General features: G+C 39.5%; 1 protein-coding gene across 5 annotated transcripts in view; it reads left to right on the top strand.

The window, feature by feature from the left end:
• rbfox3a (RNA binding fox-1 homolog 3a) overlaps window positions 1–22,427 on the top strand; it is a 622,611-nt gene that overhangs the window by 549,788 nt on the left and 50,396 nt on the right. For all 5 annotated transcript variants that reach the window (XM_065262753.1, XM_065262754.2, XM_065262751.2 and 2 more), the window contains one exon: window positions 16,850–17,092. In XM_065262753.1, coding sequence (XP_065118825.1) covers window positions 16,850–17,092 — 243 coding nt within the window. The remainder of the gene's footprint in view (window positions 1–16,849; window positions 17,093–22,427) is intronic.

Here is a 22,427-nt window from a genome sequence, read left to right as displayed (position 1 = left end):
TTATTTAGTTTTCTCATTTGTTTTCTTCTATTTTTTTACCATTGTCGCTTGGGGTTGGGGTTAGAATAATTTTCTGCGACATCCTAACTCAAACCCCAACTCCAGGCAAGAATAGTTTTAAAAGCGGACAAAAAACATATAGAAACCAATTCATAAAATGACATCCTAACGCAAACCCCACATCTAAAGGGCTCATTACAGTTGTGCGTAGGTCCTACACCGTAAGTTCTGCGTCGGTTTTCATTAATACTTTTGCGTCGTTGTCCATGTCAGGGTGCAAACACACCGCTGGTAGACAGCATCCACGCGTAGCAGCGTGACCGTCAAAGCAGAAGAAGCTTGGCAAGTTAACCTACAAACGAAAAAGAAACAGCAACTTGTTGTGTATGTTTTGAGAAGACCAGCAATGATGGAATTAAATAAGCAGCGACTTTTTTTGCAATTCGAGTTAAATCACTCCTCAACTTGGCCCATCTTTGTTTTCACTGTCGCAAACAGAAATACCTACGACACAGTTTTTTTTACCTGACGGGAGGGGTTCTGGTGGACCAATCACAATGACGTAGCTACGGCGTAGAGCTTATGCATGACTATAAATCAGGCTTAACCCTAACCCAAAGCAACAATGGTTTAAGAATAGGAAAAACAATGAGGAAAAAAATTAAATGACATGATAAAGAAAGTCGTGCAACAAACACGAAAAACGGTGTGCCACCAAAAAAGAAGTTCTTGCTACAGTGGCACAAAAACAGCGAAAAATCTTGTCAATAGCATGATTAAGTTAATAAAAAAATTTGTGACTATAACACACATGCAGTGAAATAGGGTAGCAACACCTCAGTCTGTGTGTTCCTTAGGTGTCGAACCCATGAGCTTTTGCACTGCTATCGCAATGCTCTACCAGTTTTCTCAACATCCTTTTCTCTCTCCCATTCTCTGTATATTAGTGACTTTCACTCCCAGAAATAGGCAGTGTTTTGTTTATTTTGTGTGTAATAGAAGCTCTTAAATGGTTGTGTTTCTCATTCTGAGCAGTGTACACAGGGAACGATGAGCCCATGAGTTTGCGATTAGCACGAGCTTGAAAGTTTGCAAAGTATAAGCAGGGTGCAGTGGAAATGGTGTGATTTGTCTAATTAAAATGGATCCTGCTAGACTGCCAATATTTTTGTTTACTGACTAAATGTCTGCTGTGTTTTGGGAAAATCGTCCCTCTGTGTCTGTTTCCGTCTGAAGTCTGCATATAACCATCAATATTAACCGCAGCCAAAGAGGATCCACTTCCTGTTTACGCCACACGCGCTAAAAGATGTGTGTGTGCTCATGTGAGAGCAACGCATCCCTGCGTACTTTTGCGTGAGAAATCTAGGCGGCTCTTTGCTTTTAAACCTCCAGAAAATAACACAAAACCATTTTGTACTTCTCTTTTGATTTACATCCCATATTTTTTTGCTCCTAATGAAGTTCAAAGAATATAAAATCCAGCTTATTTATATATCATGATCCGTACTCGCTCTAAGGGAGGAATATATGAAAAACACTTGTTTACGTCTTTTGAAGTGCCCCTCCTTTCTAGTGTTTTTCTTTGATTGGGTGCTTTAGGGGGCATGTGCTTGGGTCCTGTGGGTGCATTGGTACATCCTCACAGTGTACCTACTGGGATGGAGAGATAAAGTGAGAGAGAGCTGTCTTTAATGTTGTATGTCTGAATATCTAAGATGTTCTCTTGTAGACACCACCACAGGGCTTCACAGAGGCAAAAAGGATCTATGAGTGTGTATGTACTTGTGAATCTAGCTGTGTTAATGTATGCGTTCAATGTGTGTAAGAAATGTGAGTTTGTATCCACCTTGTCAATACACAATGTTACATGTTATAGCAACAAACAATAAAGTCTGAATCTAGTGCAGATTACAGTTTTTGTTGTAATCTGACATGACAAGATATTTTGATAGTTGCACCCACAGTGAAATCGCATTGGCATTTCATAGACAGAAAAATGATGCAGGGAACTTGTGGTGTCATTTCATAGGAAAGAAAAATCATAAATGAGATCTGTTTAATATCTCAATTTTTTCTTCTAGACAGCAATGAGATCAGTGGAGAGCAATCGGTGACTTTTTCTCTCTTGTGGAAAAAACGTAATTTCTCGTGTCTCAGAGTTTTCAGAAAGATAGCAACATGTCATGAACTATTTCACAACTATTTCACAAGAGTCTGATCTTACACATTTCTTATATAAGGCTTCCATCACTATGTTATCTAAGCTATGCTATCCGTGTTTTTATTGATCTACTTTTATTGTACACTATGTTTAATATATTAGTAACACTTTACAGTAAGGTTGTATGCATAGCTAACAATAAACAATACTTCTACTACAGCATTTATTAATCTTAGTCCATGTTAATTTCAGCATTTACTAATACATTTTTATAGTCAAAAGTTATAACTGTTAACTTTTAATGCACAATGAATTAAACATGCACAATTGTATTGGCATTACCTAACATTAACAAAGATTAATAAATGTTTAAAAACTATATTATTCATTGTTAGTTCATGTTAGGTAATGCATTTACTAATGTTAACAAATGCAACCTTAACTCTTTCCCCGCCAGCATTTTTAAAAAAAGTTGCCAGCCAGCGCCAGCATTTTTCATGATTTTCACAAAAGTTTAATGCCTTCCAGAAAAAATTTTTCTTTAAATATATAAACAAACAATATATCAGATGAAAGATCAGACCCTCTGCTTTCAAACAAAAAAAAAATGTTTTTTCCTACCTTCATTAGTTCTCTTGTAATCACCTCTCAAACGTTGGTAGGTTTCTTCAAAAACACCCAATTTTGAGCAAAAAGCAGAGATAATTCCATTTTTGCGAAGGACTTTTGATAGAGATCAGATGCAGAGCGATCTTTAAAACATACACGGAGTTCTTTCTCTTTCACGTGAGGCGCTACTTCCGGGTTGTATAAGTTGTGGATGTGCGCCACCTGGTGGATAATAGCGGTATTGCGGAAAGACGGAAAATCTCGTCATTGGCGGGGAAGCGTTTTCTCTTAATTGACGAGATATCTCGTCAATGGCGGTGAAAGAGTTAATGTAAAGTGTTACCATTATGTTTCAGTAGAAATATCTATAAATTGATACTTAACTACTGGTAACACAGCTGAAACTCAGACTTTAAAGGTGAAAACTCAACATGATCTCAGGAATCCGTGTTATAGTCATGGAAAATTTGATCAATTTATCCCTATCCATGTCATGGAATTCGGCTTTTTTCTGTGACGGAAGCACGGATGTCTTTTCCTTGTCACTCCCACAGATTTCTCGTGTCATTTTATTGTTTTCTCATTGTTTTTTCCTATTTTCAAATCATTGTCACTTGGTGTTGGGGTTAGATTTGGGGTTTGGGTTAGGATGTACTTTTATTGGTTTCTACATGTTTTTCTTCCGCTTTTAAAACTATTCTCGTCTGGAGTTGGGGATAGAGTTGGGATGTCTAAAAATGTAACAGAAAGTGATTCTAATGCTGCGTTTACACCAGCCACGGTAGAGGCGGCAAGCGCGGGTGATTTACATGTTAAGTCAATGCAAAGACGCGATTACACGTGGATTATTATCCTGCGGCACGGAAAACGCGGAAGGCGCGGCGCGAATGGGGTGCGGCGCGAATGGGGCGTCCGCGCGAATTGAGGGTTGCCGCAAGTTGAAAAATCTGAACTTCGGCTTATTTCCACGCCACGTTAACCAATCAGGACCTTGTTGTAGTAGTGACGTGATTACAGGAAGCGAGCGGCGTCTCAGCGGAGTTGCAGAAGCCCCTCCCATGACACGAGTTTCCGTGTTAATTTCTCGAATGACTAGAATTTCGCGCGCAAATGAAGCGAGTGAACTCAAATGTTCAAGCGTCCAACTACGTGCGAATAGCGCGTTTTTGCCGCCTCTAACGCGGCTGGTGTAAACGCAGCATAACCCCAAGCGACAACGGTAAGAAAAAGCGAGAAAACAATACTTAAAATGACACGAAATCCGTGGGAGTGACACGGAAAAGACATCCGTGCTCCCGTCATGGAAAAAAGCTAAATTCCGTGACATGGACACAGATAAAGTGATCAAATTTTCTGTGAATATAACACGGTTTTCGTGAGATCAGGTTGTAAAACTATACTCTGTGACACATGGTTAAGACACAATGTTATTCAGGTTTACCAAAAGCTAATAAAGAAGGAAACACTTCTCTGGGTAGTTAATAGCCACAGTTCCCTCCTATCTTTTACTCTCTGGAACACAGCAGACCTTCGGGCATCTGTTGAACTCCGGCCCCGTCTGTTGTTTGCAATGAGAATCACTCACACAAACATCTCAACAGAGAGCAGACGATAGCATTTAATACTCACAATGTTCATAAACTATAGATAAGTATGCACACACACAGAACTCACAGTACTAAAAATCACTCTTCAAACCAGCTGTTATGAAGTTACAACTTAACACCACAGCGGCTCTCATTCTTACACTTGAAATCACACGTACACAAAACACATACAGTAAGGAGTGCCAGCGGGAGGAGTATGTGTGAGTGTGTAGTAGAAAAGAGAATTAATGTTTTGACGTTATAGCTGAGGGGTAGAAATGGACCCTATGACTCATATTATAACAGATTACGTCTCCGTTCCAGAGGGGGGTTCCTAGTCGTTCCCAAACAAACAACGCATGCTGTAATGCGACCTCTCGGGTCCCTACGCGAAGCACTCGGGGACCCGGGAAGGACCTGTGCTTGGCCAGTGTCAGAGAGCCCAGTCTTTGAAATGATTTCCTAAGTACGCTTGGGAGGGGCTTTTCAATCCAATTTGCACCAGCAGAGTGCTTCTCAGTAATCAGACTAGAGGCGTGGCACGAGGCCTGCGGCTATGGAAGCGTTCTGCTGAGAGACGATCGATATCGGCTGCCCACGACCGGCCCAAATTCACCCTTCACTCAATTTCAATTTCAAAGGACTTTATGGGGATGATTGTTTTACATGCATTACTGCCAAAAGCATCAATACGCACAAAATAATAAGATGATTTGTAGGTATGGTTGGTAAATGATAAGTAATTAGAATATAGAGTTGATATTAAAATGTATGCAATATCTGTCTATCCATCTGTCTATGGTTATATATTGATTTCATGGCGTGTGGCCAGCAAAACATGTAAGGAAAAGCTTTGAAGTGTGTTTGTGTATCGGTTATGAATTCCCGTGAAAATATCCAAAATCTGCTACGTGGTCGGATTAATGTAGTTCTTGATGTAGCCGGTCTTCTATCCCTGCTGGTCTTGTGACAGTCACTTACACGCCTGTCGAATTCACTCACGAAACAACTCAAACTTCAACCGGAGCTCAGTGCATCCGTGATCTGCTCCGCCGAGGATTATATTCCTTTCCATGTTTGTGTCGAGCATTCTCAAGTGTTTGCCAGGAGCATTGATCAAAAAAATCGCATAAAGCCTCCCTTTAAAATTGATGAAAGGTTTTGAGTTCCCGGCAATCTTGCTATCCATCCATCTTGCAGCCTTAGGCGTATATGCTCGTGGCCTCACTGCTAAGGGTTAAATCTTGGCTTGAATGACTGGGATGGCCCACTCAGTCTTTCTATCGAGAAAGAAATAAATTCGTTTAGCAAGCATTGGCTGGGGTTCACAGGCTGGTGGAGGGGGGAGGAATAGGGGTTGGGGGGCAGATAATACCATTTAGCTCATTGTGGAAAGCATTTACCAGGGCGATTTGACGACAAGGGATGGTTTTAGTGTGGGATGGCTTCAGTCATATTGACAGAGATCTTTCTCTCTCTTCTTTAAGCTCTCTCGCTCGTCCGTCTTTCGCATTTATAAACTATCAGAGTCTCATTCTACAGAATGATGTGGAAAGGGCACTGATGAAATAAGCGCTACCGCAGTGGGGAGCTGTATTAAATATCAATTTCTGATTTAAGTTTATCAAAAACAAAACCGCATAGCGAGTGTCTTTTCTCCACTCCACGGCCTTAGCTCAGTCTGATTGTCTCCGAATCTGTCTGTGTTAAATGAATGATGAACAGATTGTTTTGGTTTCCCTTTATATGAAGGATAAATGTTATTTCTTGTGTGGTTTGGCACTTCTCATAAAAGTGATGCCCATTTTCTAACCACAAATTAGAGTTAGTCATAAAACTGATTTTATCTTATTACAATCTTGACCACATTATTGAGGGCGAGTAAGATTTAAAAGGATTTGTGGGGACGCACAAATTGTACTTTTTGTTATTTAATCCAAAACTGTATTTTCAAGAGTAAAGTTTAATTCTTATAAACCTTTATGTTTGTGGTAGGGCTGTCATGATATGAGATTTTTAATACACGCAGTGGCGGCCGGTGACTTCTCTTCCTAGCGGCACAAAATCAACAAAATGTGTTTGTTTAGTGTGTCATGTGTGTTCAGCGCATCATGCGTCATGTCAAACTCTGATTGCACATGAGATTAAGCGAGTATCTGGCAAACACAGGCATCTATTTTTTTTTATCATAAACCGCATCGAACCGTTTGCAGCAAGCATGTACTTTGACATGACACGTGATGCACATACCTGTAGGTTCACATGATGCGCCGAACACTTACAGAATTTTCACCAGGGCTTTGAACCAGATTTTTTTTTCCAATTTGTTCGTTCTGAACAGAAAGATTATTTTAACATTTCCGGTTTTCGGTTCAACCCTAAAATAAAGTTCCAGAACCGGTTAATAACGTTCCATGTCAGCCGTGGGAGATACAAATAAGTAGGCTGATCACTAAGACATTAAACTTAAATTATTAGTCTTCATAATTTTCTCTATCTTGTCATCAAACATTAGAAAAGGTTAAGCGGCATAACTGTAATTCTGACATGCCTACATTTGTTTCAGCATTTTACATTAATTAAGACAAGGACATATTCCGCCATGTAGTTTATTGGCAAACAACTTAAACAAAAATGTTTTTATTACAAAAATAATACTGTGGTATTTCAAGATCATTTTGTTTGTATGTGTCCTGTTAAGAACAGAAAGATTGTTTGCTTGCTTTTTGAAACGTGTCTCTCCATGTATGCACTTTTAGTGCACTTGTGAGTGCACTTAAACATGCGCACACACACAGGCAGAGGACGAATTCCAAACGGTGCTTCGGGAAGAAGATGCAGCATAAACAGTCGCTCCACATAAAGGGAAAATTACGTTGTTTTTCAGTGCTTTATTCGGCAAATGTATTTTAATGAACTGCAGTATGAGACACAGTAGGGCAACTCTCTCTCAAGTTTATACATCAAGAGTTCTGATCTTTGAAGGGCATAGGGATAATCACGTTTGATTGGAGTTGGACCGGACACATTCAACCACATGTGCGTCTGTGCGTACAAAAAAATTCTCACTTTAGTGCCTTTTTGCGGTTAAATAGTTTAAAATCACTTAAGTGTTAACATTTGCAAGCCTTTGAAACACGTGCAAATTTAAATTTGCGTATTTATCCGCGAATCGCATGCGAGCCGAACTGTGGGTCATGATCTGTAAGGATAATGGATCAACTGCGATCCGTTACACCACTTATTAGTATAAAAAAAAAAAACATCTAGAGATACTGAGGTACATCTTGAGGTACCCTACAATATTTACCTCTTATGATTGAGCATTAGAGACTTGGGCTTGAGTAGGCTTCTTGCTGGTGGCAAGCATCTCATTTCTCAGATAAGTCAACGACGACCGGAAGTGAGCTTCACCGAGTCATATTGCAAAGAAATCTTGTCAAAGAATGAAAAAAATAACGGTATTAACCGGTTACCATTATTTTACATAAACGATTCTGTTCCGGAACATATATTTTTTGAAAGTTTCTGGTTTTGTTTCTGTTCCTAGAAAACATAAAACGTTTCTGGTTTTCGTATTCGTTCCGTGAACCGGTTCAAAGCCTTGATTTTGACACACTTTCTATCAGTTAAATTCATTTTTAGTAATGTTCTCTTAGTTGTTCTCTTTTCTTTGGCCAATGAGGCCAATGAAAGGCAAAATTATTAATGGGTGCTTAATTATTTACGATATTATTATATGTGTACAATTAAAACAATATCATTAATCATGTTGGGTGTTTATATAACGGTTATTGTATAAGAATTTCGCAATACAATACGTATCATGATACAGGGGTTGCAACGCGATATGTTTCAGTACTTGCAATAGTGTAACGCATGGCAATATATTGTGCTATTTCATGTTTTTGGAATAAAATAGGATATCATTTTAGGAAAGCAGTCCACACCATATTCAAACCTTAGCAAAAAAATGTGTCGTACCCCTATGCTAGTACTTCATGTCATTGTTTAAGTTCAGATACAAGAAAAATGCTATCTAGTGGTGAGATGTGAAATCCAAACAAAACAACAGCCATGAATCTTGTATGATCTTTATTTTAAAATACTGATATTGCTTGTTTTGAAATCGATATAGTATTACCAAACACAATGTAACAATACACATATACATCAATATATTTTTTTGATATTTGCCTGATCCTTTTTATCTGTACCACTGTAAGATCCAAGTATCAGATTGGTGCTTGCCTGGTGCTGTGTACACTTCAATAGTAGGATTAAATGTGCGAAGAGGCACAGGTCAGACCTTTCAAAACTCTGAAGTTACAGAAACTCTCTGCATGCCCCCTTTAGCCAGTGTAACATGAGAGCTGTCTGCATCGTCTCCGTACCTCTGTAGGGTTTCCAAGGATCTCTTTTAACAGTCCAAGCAAGATGACTTCAAACATCACCGCATCTTTCCTCTCTCATCTCTCCCTCTCATCTCTCCATAACCTCACATCATGTAGTGGTCACTCTCTGACCGCTGGTATGATGGACATTCCCAAAGGTTCGGCTTTACAGCACATCCGCTTGGCGTCTGTGGTGAAGTACGGTACGAGCTCAGGTCATCACTCAAGCTCTCAGTGACCGCAGGCAGGTCTAATGGGAACTAATAGGGCGTCAGCTCTCTCAGGTCATTTTCGTTTAACCTTTTGAAAAAAACTAATGCATGCTGAGAAAACAGGAAAACTTGGGTCAGCCGGGTTTAGAGACAACGGGCTAAGAGACACCTTCAGCGCAGGTGTAAGACAGTGAGACGTTATGCATTGCACATTATGAAGTTTGCAGGTGCGAAGGCTAGAAAAGATTACTTACAGTCGCTTTCATAGTCCACTAGATGCACAGGTAGCTGTTCAATGGATGTTCAAAGTGTGGAAGCAGCACACACTGCTATAAAAAGATGATTTCAAGCAACAGCTCTTTCTGTCTGCTGACTTTATGGGCGTTCAAGTCCCCCTACATTAGTTTTTGCCCACAACCCTAAGATGCAATCAAGACCACCCCTCCATGTCAGGCTTATCTACTGTTTTTAGGCCGCGGAGCCTTCACCCCCTTTGGCGTTTGAGACGGGGTCTGCATCAATACTGCTTAATGTTTTAGTGAATTACAATATTCACCCCAGGCCAAGGCTCCCTCTGTTTATCACTGTCTGACACAGCTTGGGTGGTGCAACATGAGAGAGGGGTAAAAGAGAGGGACTGAGGTAGATGAAAGAAAGAGATGGATAGGCAATAGATAGGCACGAAGATGGACAAAGACACGTTTCCAGATCAAATCAATCGAACACAACCGCACTTGTCAAAACTTGAGTACAGCACCACATGTAAGTGTGTGTTTGTGTAGATGTTTCATCAAAACTGAACTCTACATCATTGCATCATTGAGTACAAGGATCGTGATCGAGTGCAAGAACTTGAAGATTTTTGTAAGACCGGTGATGTAATAAAAAATTTCCCAGCTTTCTTCTTCTTTTCCGTCTGACTCTCCACGCCTGTCCGTCGCACGTTCGGCCACGGATGAGTGCGTTTTTCATTTGGATAATGGAGCATTGACTCTAATTGAGAGGACAGCCTCATTTGTTTGCCAACATGTCAATGGCAAGGCCTCTCATTGTTTCCACTACATTTACATTAATACATTTTTCCCTGCTTCTATTAAACTGCAGCTCTCCCCGGCCAAAGCTGCCATTGCCTGATGCTGCTTAGTCAGTGAAAAAGGTTAATAACAATCAAGCAGAAATGGGAAAGAAAGGTTCTGGGTTTCATACGGCTCTTCATCGGCCTGCTGTAATGGATACTGGATGAATAACTAGAAGGGACTAGAAACAACATTCTGATGAGATTTTCTCTTTAATCTTTTCATTTTATTTATGGGTTTTAGCCTTTATTATAGTATAGGACAATAGAGAGGAAGACTCAAACCTTGTCTCTTTGAGCCTGTAGATCTTATATATACTGTAGTTAGAGACTGCTATATGGTTTATACTACGGTAAACTTGTAGACATATGCAGACTTTTCTTGATGTTAATAATCATTTAGGATATTTTCAGCCTGATCTCACAAGAATTCATATTTTAAGAGTTGGCTAATTCGTATAAATGTGTTAATCGAGTTAATCTTGCAAAAAAGTTTGATTATCATAAAAAAACCGAACCCTAACTTTACAGTGGTCAAGGCAAATCCTACAAATATCTACAAATGTTATCGTACAAATTAATATGAATTAGCCACCTCGTAAAATACGTATGAATTGCTATGAGATAACGTTGATATTTTGGTGTTTTGTCCATCGAGTTAATGAGATAATGTCCCCAAAGTATGGTTCGTTTGGCTACTGTGATCGCTTCGTACTGTACCATGGTGTGGTAAGCTTAAGGCTACGTTTACATGGAAACGATCTGAAAAGAAAACGCAAAAGTGGCATTGCGTTATCACTTTTTATTCCACATTTAGTTTTGAAGGTAAAATCTGCGTGCATATGGTGATGCAAAAGTGTGTGATATTTGATCTAGTATGCACTCCAGGCGGCTAGGTGGCAATGTGAAGCACTGACACACAACACCACCAAGTCCGCGCACCTGCGTACAACCTTCTTCCTTGTTCTCCCAGGTCTCGTCCAAAGCCGTCTGGTTTGCCTCTGATGAATTGGCGCGTCAACAATTTGATGGAGGTCACTAATGCGCCTTCTCTGATCAGTAATACTAGCAGTGAATATTTCGTACAACTGCTAAAAAGACTCTTGTATATTTATTAGAGCTGCTATGGGAACTTGAAGGTCCGACCTATGGAAAAAATCTGACATGTTTGTTGTTATTTTCCTGAACTGGCGCATGCCTGTGACGTAACGAAAGCCACCATGAGCAGACTTTTGCGTTTTTACCCTTTAGTCGGGAATGTGACGGTAGATCATTTTTAAGATTTCCACTCTGGAGGGTGGTTTCGCTTTTTTTTGCTTTTTTAAACCCAAAAAATGCCATCGCCGTGTAAACGAAAGGCACATCCGATAAAATATTTTTACATTTTCACCATCTAGCGTTCTTGTATAAACAGGCCCTAAGTGTACCCTGGTACGCTTTGCAGAGGTGGTTTCGGGCATGGTTCGATTTGATGCAGGGGTCACTGTAAAACATATCTTTCACTTTTGCATCTTTTAATGACGTAAGCGTACTCTGGTACGGATCATAAAGTGTATTGTGAGTGCAGATGAGTGGGGCAGTGGGGACAATCATACTCGGGTCCGGTTCGGTCCGGTTAAGTATAGTGTGAGTACATCCTAAGTCATTAAATTGTTGAAAAATTGATATTACTACATAGTTATGTTATATCAAATTACTTAAAATGTTATATAAGAGTTTGGTCATATTGCTTAATATTTTGGTTTGTGTCCAAGGTAATAATGTCGTTTTCATTTTAAAGCATTTATGTCCCTGAATTATTGACAATTTGATATTAGGACATTATTTTGGTATAGATATGGATACATTTGGTACCAATATTTACCTTTGAGGTACTATTATGCACTCTTTAGGTATGTACTTTTTAAAATGGTACTGCCCCCAGTGACAGCTCTTTACCATTTCTCTGAAACTGTAATATACAGTAAAAGGACAAATTGCTTGATATTTTATTTTGTGTCCATCAAGCTAATAAGATACTGTCCTTTTTATTTTCAAAGTCTTTGAGTGACTTAATTATTGAACAATTGAGTATTACATGGTTATGTTATATAAAATTACTCATACTTTAATATAAGATTTTGGTCTTATTGCTTACCCCTAGGTGACATCCAACATTCTCATATTTTTTTATCATTCCACATTATCTCTTAATGAGAACAAGGCCTCTCTAAGCCATTAGACTTATCATGAAACATGTCTTTTCCATCTGTGTGATGAATTAAGTTTGCAGTTATTGCGGGGAAGGCTCTTGTCGTCTGCACCCCTTAATAAAATTAATCATGGTTTTACTACAGTAAAAACTATAGTTGAACTATGGTTATTACAAAATAATCAATAGTAATCAATACACCAAAAAAACATGGTTACTACTGTACATAAAACCATGGGCAATTTTCATAAGGGACTTAATTTTGTTATGTAGTTTTAATTGTGACCACAAGTACCTGAAGTTTTTTCATCAGAGTTTGCTTAATAAAGAACCCGGTAGAGCCAGTAAAAAACATCCTTGAACAAATTTGTTATGGCCGTTCTTTTCCATGACCTTCCTGAAAAGGGTCAAATTCCAAGGTCCTAAATTTGTACGAGATTAATACCTTCATATGAGTCCCTGGGGCCAGGCAGCTTTTATACAATGAAATTCAGACACGTACCGTAAACAAACACACATTTACAGAAATGTATACTTTGCACTGATGACCTAACTGCACCTGTGCTGACAACAGCACTGTGCCTCAGAGTTACCCTCATATGTCAAAACACACACAAATACGCACATAAACACACTCAAAAACACACACACACACACAGCGGTGTTGTACCACTGAGATTAACCGGGTTATCTGTCATTACAAACACGTGCACACAGACAGTACACTACTTGGGAGATAAGCCCTCGTACGATGACATACTAACACACCTGCATTCTGCCCAAGTGAATACTTGTAATACATGCACACACACCAAAATATAAACCAACACGTTCTTGCATGCACAATCACTATTGATCCATAATAAAATCTGTATTTGGAATTTTGTAGCTTTGTACTTTGAGAGGAATTTGTTAGTTTAATCCTAAATGTAGGAAACACTAACCTTAAACAGATACATGTATTTGAAAATAATAAATTAAAATAATATACTATTATTTCTATAGTAAATATTATATGCTAATAATTATTACCTCTACTAATAATAATAATAATAATTGCAAACTATTATTTAACTACCTTTTGCTGCAAGTGACCACAGCAATCTTTCAAAATTGGCCCAAAGCCACTCAGATTAAAGATAAAGATGTGATACAATGATAGGTTTAATGAGTCATGTGATTTTAATTAATAATGATTAATGCATTTGTTTTTGTTTATTTCCATGTTTCTAAATCACAATCTTTCAAAGAGTACCAAGTAAAGAAAGTTAAGGAAAAATACAGGCAGCTTGTAATGTAACTAAAGCCTGTTTTAATTGCATGATCTCTTCCAGTCTTAGTAGGCAATATGTTAACACAGGCCAAAAAACTGCGCTCATCAAGCGAGTCTCTTCAAGCTACACGCCAAGAACGCTTCCCAGACCGATCTCCACCCGCACAAATGATGACACTTGTCAGTGAAAGAGAGAAAAATGAGGCCCTGCCACATGCTAATGTTCACTGATAAGATTAGAAAACATCGTGTTCTTCTGTGATTCAAAACGAATGGGAAAGCAACAGAGAAAAGAACCTCATTTGCATCCTCTTCAATGGAGAGAAATGGATGAGAAGAAAGAAAAAGCACATTCATTTACATGCTGATACACAGAGTGAAAGAAAGAAAGACAGCCCTTCACACAGAGACCTAAATGAGGGGGTAGATACTCATTTAATTCCAGCACAGACACAGAGAGAAAGTGAGACAGAAGAAGTTGAAACCGAACGTGAGGTAGGAAAGTGGAGAGGCCGTGGAAAGGGGAAACAACGGCTGGTATTAGAAACCTGTAATTTAAATCAAAGGTTATAATCAAAAATTTATCAGTTAATTGATCTCTCACATGCTGCTTGCCAGGAGAGCAATTTAGAACCCTGTCGCTTGGCCTGCAAATCTATCGAGCCATGCTCTATAAAGTAAGTTTGTTGCCTTGTAATGATCAAGCAGTCCTCTAATGTTCTCTGAGAGCCGATATGATAGGGGCTAGACAGTCATTCACCGGCCGATCCCAACCGCCTGGATATAAAACAACAACAAAAACTTCACTTAAAGGAATAGTTCACCCAAAAAATAAAAAACATGTGTCATCGTTTACTCACCCTCAAGATGTAGAAATGTATACAAGTATAAATTTCTTTGTTCTAATGAACACCTAGGCATAAATGAATAATAAGGGCTCTGTATGTGGTAATGACATATTGTGAGCCTCATTTTTATGTAAACCTCATTTTTATGTAAACCTGATGCACGCGAAAGTGCGCTGGAAAACAAACTAATCTCAACGTAACACTGACTGTAATGTCACAGTCGAGATATAGCCTACATTAAATAAGACATCAAATTAATTATTAAGGCTGCGTCCGAAAACTTTAAATTGCTGTCTTCTGAGGCAGCATTCCAAGGCAGGAAGGCATCAGGACATGTTCTAATCCAATGTTAGGTTTACTTCCTGACTCCTGAGATACCGCCATCGTCCGGCCCCACATTTATGCGTGTGTGCGCATGGGGAATGTGATTGGTCGAGCCTGATTGAGTTCCAAGAAATTAAATGGCGGCCAAGAGAGCAGCTGGAGCACAAGTTTAGTGTAAATAAATGTATATTTTTACTTTATACACCTTTTAATTGCATTTCTAGCGAGAAATTAATATTGTAGTGATTAGTTATCACACATGCGTTCTCTGTTTATATTTCAAACACGCTCCCTATGAAGCGTATCCGAAAGTGTTTCTCTGAGCTGCCTTCATGCCTCGGACGCAAGTTTTCAGATGCAGCCTAAGTTATTTACATGATAAAAACAAAGTTGTGACTGAGTTAGCGCTATATGCTAGTTAATGCCATATGCTAGCGTTTAAGATGAAGTTCTTCTAACGACTTCACTGTTACGTTTTGCAGGTCCATACTGAAAAAAAAACATTAAGTCCATTAACAATCTCCAAACAATTAGTTGTTTCTCAAAATATGCATTTTCGTCTGATACAGGCTCAAACAGTCTGGTTACCAATGTGAGCGTCTGGCATGAGGCTCAGAGCAGAGCCAATCAGAGCAGAGCTCAATATTATTATTTATGACTCTTCCAAATAGGGCAAAAAAAGACAATTTCATTCAAAGGACAAATAAATAAATAGACGTGTAAAAAGGTTTCCGGGAAAATTTTGCACTTTATAAAGTTACAATCCTTCAATGTAAATATCAAAAAACAATTTAAAAGATTATTTCAATGTATTCTTTGGCACCTTTAAGTAGCCTGGAAATATTTTTAGCAAAATGTGTGAGTGAATGCAGTTGCATAGTTATTCATTTGGACAACTTTAAAGCAATTTTTCTATATTTAGGTTTTTTCACCATCGTTTTCCAGATTTTCAAGTAGTTGTATCTTTGTCAAATATTGTCTTAACCCAAAAAAGTTTATTTATTTAGCTTTCAAAAGATGCATAAATCTCAATTTCTTATGATGGTGGTGCAGGGTCACATATTAGTAATCAAACAGGAAGCAGGAGCACCACTGAAATCCATAGTAGGAAAAAATACTATGAAAGTCAATGGTGCTCCAGAACTGTTTGGTTACAAGCATTGCTCATCATGTTTTCCTGTGTGTTCAACAGAAAAAAAGAGATCAATACAGGTTTGAAACAAATTGAGTCAATTATGACAGAATTTTAATTTTTGGTTTTATTTTATATATATTTTTTTTTCTAGGGAAGAGTTCATTTTGTAATCTTAACTTTTATATTTGCCCACCCTAATATGGTTTATAAAGTTTTCTGAGAGCTTGACATACAGTCACTATTAAATGTTGTTGTGCAAAAAAACAGCGGTATGGATTTGTCCTTATGCATTCCACAATGAAAATAACATATAATAAGAGTTGTAAATGACACAGGGGTGATTATTGAATTTTTGGCAGGTTAAATGTGACCCTGCCATTGAAATTCAGGCTTAAGTCTTATAATCTAAAAATGAGATTAGAAGCATCAACGTGTGATTTCACATTGATTTCAATCTTTGACATGGCCTTACTCAGTTAATATTAGATATATTAAGGTTATATTTTCACAGAATGTCCTTTACGTGTAGGATGATTATATGAATAAATCACTAAATCACAAAAAAATGACTTTAGCTGGGTTTTCAAACTGTAATTTCCTTTTATCATAGCAAGGCAGTAGGGCTTGGCTGGCATCATATCAGCTCTTAGAGAACATTAGCTTCTTGCTAATAAGTGTGCCGAACTGCTTTCCAGGTTATCTGTGGTGCGTAAACCTCAAGAACCGATATCAATGCTTGGGTTTCATTGCTATCAGTGGTTTTTATGTCTGAGGCTTATCATGGTCGTATGCGTGCATGCCTCACTATCAGATTGTCAGGAACAAAGTGGAGAGCTCATTGAAGTTGTTTTGCTATTATCATGGATTAGGTCTTATTTCTCTCCCATCATGTGTTATCATGATGGAGGCAGACATGGCTATGATTACTATTGTCTTGTGATGGGCGTTATTTTCATAGCTTAAAAGCCAGGCAGAGTGAATTAGCAGTTAAGTGATACAGTGCAGTAAATTTCTCTTTTTTTCTTTCTCTGTTTGTAGGGTAACCAGGAGGCCCCAGCCCCCCCAGAAGCAATGGCTCAGCCGTACGCCCCTGCGCAGTATCCTCCACCTCAGAACGGGTTGCCCGGCGAATACACCCACCCCGGGCAGGACTACACAGGGCCCAGCCCGGTCACAGAGCACGGGGCAGCCCTCGCCATCTACACACCAGCACAGACGCACAGCGAACCGCCTGGTACCGACAGCAGCACGCCTTCTCTCACAGGAACTAGCAGCTTACAAGTGAGTATTGCAAAACAAGTATTGCTAAACATCAAGTAGTCTCATCCAGTCTTTAGGCTGTCCCACGAGTAAACAAAACTTATTGAAAGTTTTGTTTATGTTGGTTTTAGCCAATAAGCTTTAGTTACATCACAACCATGAAACATGATTTGCTATTTGGTCATTTTTGTCATGAATATTTCTGTCAAAAGTGAAAGATGTTACATTTTAAATGCATATATCTGCTTAAAGGGGACATATCATGAAAATCTGACTTTTTCCATGTTTTAGTGCTATAATTGGGTCTCCAGTGCTTCTATCAACCTAGAAATTTTGAAAAAGATCAACCCAGTAACTTAGTCTTGGTAAACCATTCTCTGCAAGCATGTGAAAAAATAGGTCATTGAAATTTGGCTCCTCTTGTGATGTCAGAAGGGGATAATACCGCCCCTTAATCTGCACTATCCAACCACAACACTGCCTTTTAGTGCAGAGATCAGCTCATTTGCATTTAAAGGGACACACCCAAAAAACACATGATTTAATGGTGTCTTAAAAAAAACAGATTTTTGTATTCGGACAGAGATGAAGACAAAATAAGAAAGTAGAAGAGTTAGAAATGTAAAGATATGAATTACGTCATAAGCACAAGTAAAGATAAAAGCAGAGGACAAAAAGACACATTCAAAGAAGACATTATTCTCCATTTTAAATTTCTGCTTTTGCTCTTACTACGCTAGTCAGTTCATTTTATCCCACTGTAATCCATGGCTACCACATGGTTTCATATCCTAAACCCCGTGGATCCATTTACCATGGCTAACAATATCACAAACGTCTCGATGGACCACTTAACAAGGGCTGCCCAAGTGTTGTATCTGAGCACATGACAAGCACATGATAAAATAAAGAAAACTGAACGTGTGTGAGGGGAGACTGTCCTTGTGTATATGTGTTAATCAAAGACCTTTCGAATACAAAAAAAGGATAAAGAGCATTGACATTTTACTCATGAGACCGGGTGTTCTCATGTGCTTTTATTCTTTTTTTGTATTCTTTGATTAACACATACAGTACACACATACACAAAATATGGAGATGTAAATCTCAGAAGCACATTAGATTTGATATAAAGTATTTGTTAAGGATTTTTCAATGACACCCAACTTCACATAAAAAAGTCCATAACACTGATGAGAGAGGGTTTTTTGAGTAGGATTTTTTCCTTTAAAACAGCTTAAAGGGATAGTGGACCAAAAATACAAATTCTGTCATCATTACTCACTCTCATGTTGTTACAAACCTGTATACATTTCTTTGTTCTGTTGACATCAAAAGAGGAATGTTTGAAACCGATTGTGAAAATGATTGTGAGCCCCATTCACTTCCATAGTTGAAAAAATACCATAGAAGTTCCTCAAAATGTCTTCTTTGTAGTCATCAGAACAAAGAAATTTATACAGATTTGTAACAACATTAGAATGAGTAAATGAAGACATCATTTTCATTTTTGTGTAAACTATTCCTTTAAACTGAGGTAACAAAACTTAACAAAGTAGTGTTTTGTAAAGTAAAAGCTCAGTGTTAATGCGTGATCTTGTCATTGTGTCGCAAGTGGTTGAGTCATTAGTGTCCTAAAATTTACTTCACTGTCAAAAAAAAATAGTTCCCTAGCTGTCACTGGGACGGCACCCTTTCAAAAAGTTCACCTAAAGAGTACCTCAGAGGGACATATTGGTACCAAAGAGTGTATATTATTGGTAACAAATAAATTGGTATACATATCTAAACCTAATGATCAGTGGCAGCCTGTTCTTTTTTCGAGGGCGCTCGATGTGAAGTTTGTCACAACATGTATGTAGCACATCATGTGTGTGGTTCGTAATTTCCAAATATGTGTTCTGCGCGTCGAGTGATCACGTGTCTTGTCAAAATAGGTGCCTGCTGCAGACGCGTCTAAAGGGTTTATGATAAAAGAGATGCTAGCGTTTGCCAGATACTCGCATAATCTCATGCATAATCAGAGTTTACTGTTAAGGGAGTGTTTTGCGTGTATTTTGTGAACTTGAGCGTCTCTTTTATCTTAAACGGTTTTGACGCGTGTGCAGCAGGCACTTATTTTGACAAAACACGTGATGCACATGGTTCACATGACGCAACAAACACATATTTTGAAAACACGAGCAACACACATGACACTCCGAACGCTTATTTTGAATTTGCGCCCCTCGAATGAGCAGTCACGAGCCGCCACTGCTAATAGTACAAATTAAGTCCTTTTTTAAGGGTACTGTCCCTGTGAAAGCTAGTGGTCATTTTTTTTTTTTGGCATGATTCTTGTTTCCTGAATTTGTGTTCATAATATACTTATAGGAGAGAATAGGATAAAACGTCTTCATACTTAGAAAGAATGTAATTTTTTTTTTCTTTTTGGTTGAAATGTGCGTAAAGTGTGGAAATAATCCCAATTTCAGCAGTGATGCTGACAGGCCCTGTACAGACACTTGAATTCGGGTATAATCTATGGCTCGATTGGAGGATGTACTGGCCTAGCCCACAGGGGAAATTCTCTCTTTCTCCCTCATTTTCTTTCTCCCGACGGAAGATCATTAGCGGAGAAAGAACACTACACCTTAGAAAGTGGACTTTAATCGCATCAGATCACATATCAGATCACATCAGATCACAACAGCACAGACTAGATGCTTGTAACTGGGCTATAAAAGACTACTTACCTCTCTTCAAGGGTGCGTGCTAACAGTTTCCCACTACGACCGCTAAGCCGACCTGTCATATTACCTCTTGCGGATTGTCTAAACTGTGATTTGCAACTTACTTAAGCGTACCCATGCTGTTCAAAGAACCGTGATGTTGTATTATTAAGGGAACTGCATTACGTCTCGCACTTTCCCTGGCCGACTTCCCCGAGTAGTATTTTTTACGGTGTTTTGCTTAATAGAGTTTCAGGTAAAGATGCTTGAACTTAAAAATCACTGCCGCTGTCTAATTAATTGGAGCTTTGCACAACAGAGAAATGCCAGTGTGGTCTTTTTGCATGGCAGATGACAGAGAGAGTTTGTATTCCTGGCTCGGTGGGACAGAGACGGATGATGGAATCGGTGGAAAGGATGCAGGAGTGTAGAAGAACAAAAATGTATAAAGCGGCTCAAGCTAATCCCTTTAAGTGAAGCGCTGGTTGGCCCTAATCGGATGTAATCTACCTGCTTGGCAGCTTTCCAATCAGATAGTTTCAATTATGTGGTTGTAGGGGCATTCTGAAGGGGGAAGTGCTGAGTTGAGCACTTTAAAAGTGATTTGCAGATAACATTGAATGAGTGCGGCGAGAGAAAGGACTTAACGGGACTCATTCCCCACCCAACCACGCATGCGAACACAAGTAGACGCAAATGTATGCAGACGCCAGCCTCCTGCGAGGTTAAGGCGAGGAACAGGATCGAGATACACGGTACGGGAAGGCCCAAGGTGGTCGTGCATGATAATGTTCATGTAATTATTTCTTGGTGCTGCTTGGTTGCCTCGATCTTTGAGGAATGTGAGTAAAGTGCTACTGCAAAAATCGCCCCTCAGAAAAAGAAAAAAGAGTCCAGAAGTATGAATATAGAAATGTATCTAGTTTAAAAAGTGTGCTTTTTTGGTATGTTCACATGCTTGGTTTTACACAGGAGCAAATGATTATAATTGGTAACTCAATAAGATGCATGTTGTGTGGTAATGCACCATACCGATTACGTCACACCCCTAAATGGTCCATGCATGTCAATCGGTAAATCGTTGATCTTCATTTTTCCGACAGTGGTAAATGGATAAAATGTTGCTATGTAACGGTTCAGACTTCAATTGTGGTAAATGGGTGTCATAAACCTTTAGTGAGGGTAATATACCTACTTAGGGTTAATTTGGGGAGCTTTTCTTAGCTCACCATAAAATTCTCTCGTATGGATTTACTAAGCTTTTTTGGCAGGATCCACAATCTGAATGTGCTTCGAAGCCCTAATGTAAGATACTTAGCTCTTCCCAATGTTCGTCATGGTGAATGTGAGAGAGAGAGAAAGAGAGAGAGTCATAGTCAGTCTGTCTAGCCATCTACGTATACAGACAGAAATAACATCACATGCTTAACCTAAACATCTTGCAACAACATGAGCAAGCAGAGTTTGCCTCTCCGTCTCGAAAGTGGAACACTTTTAATTACTTTTCACCTCGTCTGCAGATCTTGGGAGAGCAAAGCCCTCTGAAACCTCGTCTCTAAAAAAGACAGATGCAGTCCACGCAAGCTGCAATATAATTAACATGCAATTAACACAAATTAAAAGGCAAATTGGCGCAGACGAACCCCCTGTAGATGGCTGCTTAGCGGCAACGATGAGTTAATTAGATCCAAACCTGGAGTGCGAAGTTTTGAGCGTTTACCTCTTGTCTTTTTCTTCTGGCCCGGTGTCAACTCCTCTGGAGAAGAGCTCTTCAACCCGCCACACTCAAGCGCACGAGAATCTCCCTGAATAAAGCGTGAGAGATTTTATCATTCCCGTAGTCGAGAGTGTGTTTTACAAAGCACTTTTCATCAGAGAAGCGTTGTCCTCTTATTAAGCAAAGCGTGAAGCGCATGATAAATCTACAGGAGCACCGCAATTTCTCTTCATTTTCTTCACTGTCCGTTTCTTAGCGTCACCACGTTATGACTTACATCTGCGAGCGCCTGGTCGATACATGTTCCCGTAAAGTAAGCAAATCAAAGCCCTCATCCTTCTCTCCGGCCTCCGGCACTCGGTTGGGCAGAGCAAGGAAGCGGAGGCTCTCAAAGGCCACGCTCTGCCGATCGGTAATGGGCAGGCCGACACTGTTGCGCCGCTCACCTGTTAGACATGATAGATAGCGCGGCTCTCTGCAGAGCGACTGCAGACAGACCGCGTGAATGACCGATGGCATCGGCGTGATGGATGAGGATGGGGGACCGGGAAGAGGTGCAGCCCAGGGAGCGGGGGCACTAGGGGGTAATTGCACCTCCGCTTGCCCATCCATCTGCTTGGCTTTCCATCTACCACCATCAGGCAGGGGCTACAGGCCTCCGCGGCTAGCCGACCTCAGGCGGCGTACACAAGGGGCAGGACGACAGGCTGTGTGGATCCAGAACCGACCTGTGTGCTTTATCTTAACAGGGCTTGACTGTCTACATAGCTCAGATGATTGATAGTGCCAATGTGCTGGTAAACACAGGGTACTCTCACAGAGACCCAGGAGAGCCCATTGGGAAAGTCTGTACATTAGAGAAGATGAGGAAGTTGTCAGATGGAAAAAGCAGAAGTTGGTGACCCCCTAAATTTAATGGATCAGAGGT

Source organism: Paramisgurnus dabryanus, chromosome 1 (genome assembly GCF_030506205.2).
Source record: "Paramisgurnus dabryanus chromosome 1, PD_genome_1.1, whole genome shotgun sequence".
NCBI lineage: Eukaryota > Metazoa > Chordata > Actinopteri > Cypriniformes > Cobitidae > Paramisgurnus > Paramisgurnus dabryanus.
The sequence above is the reverse complement of the archived record's forward strand: the minus strand, read 5'-3'. Positions and strand labels throughout refer to the sequence as shown.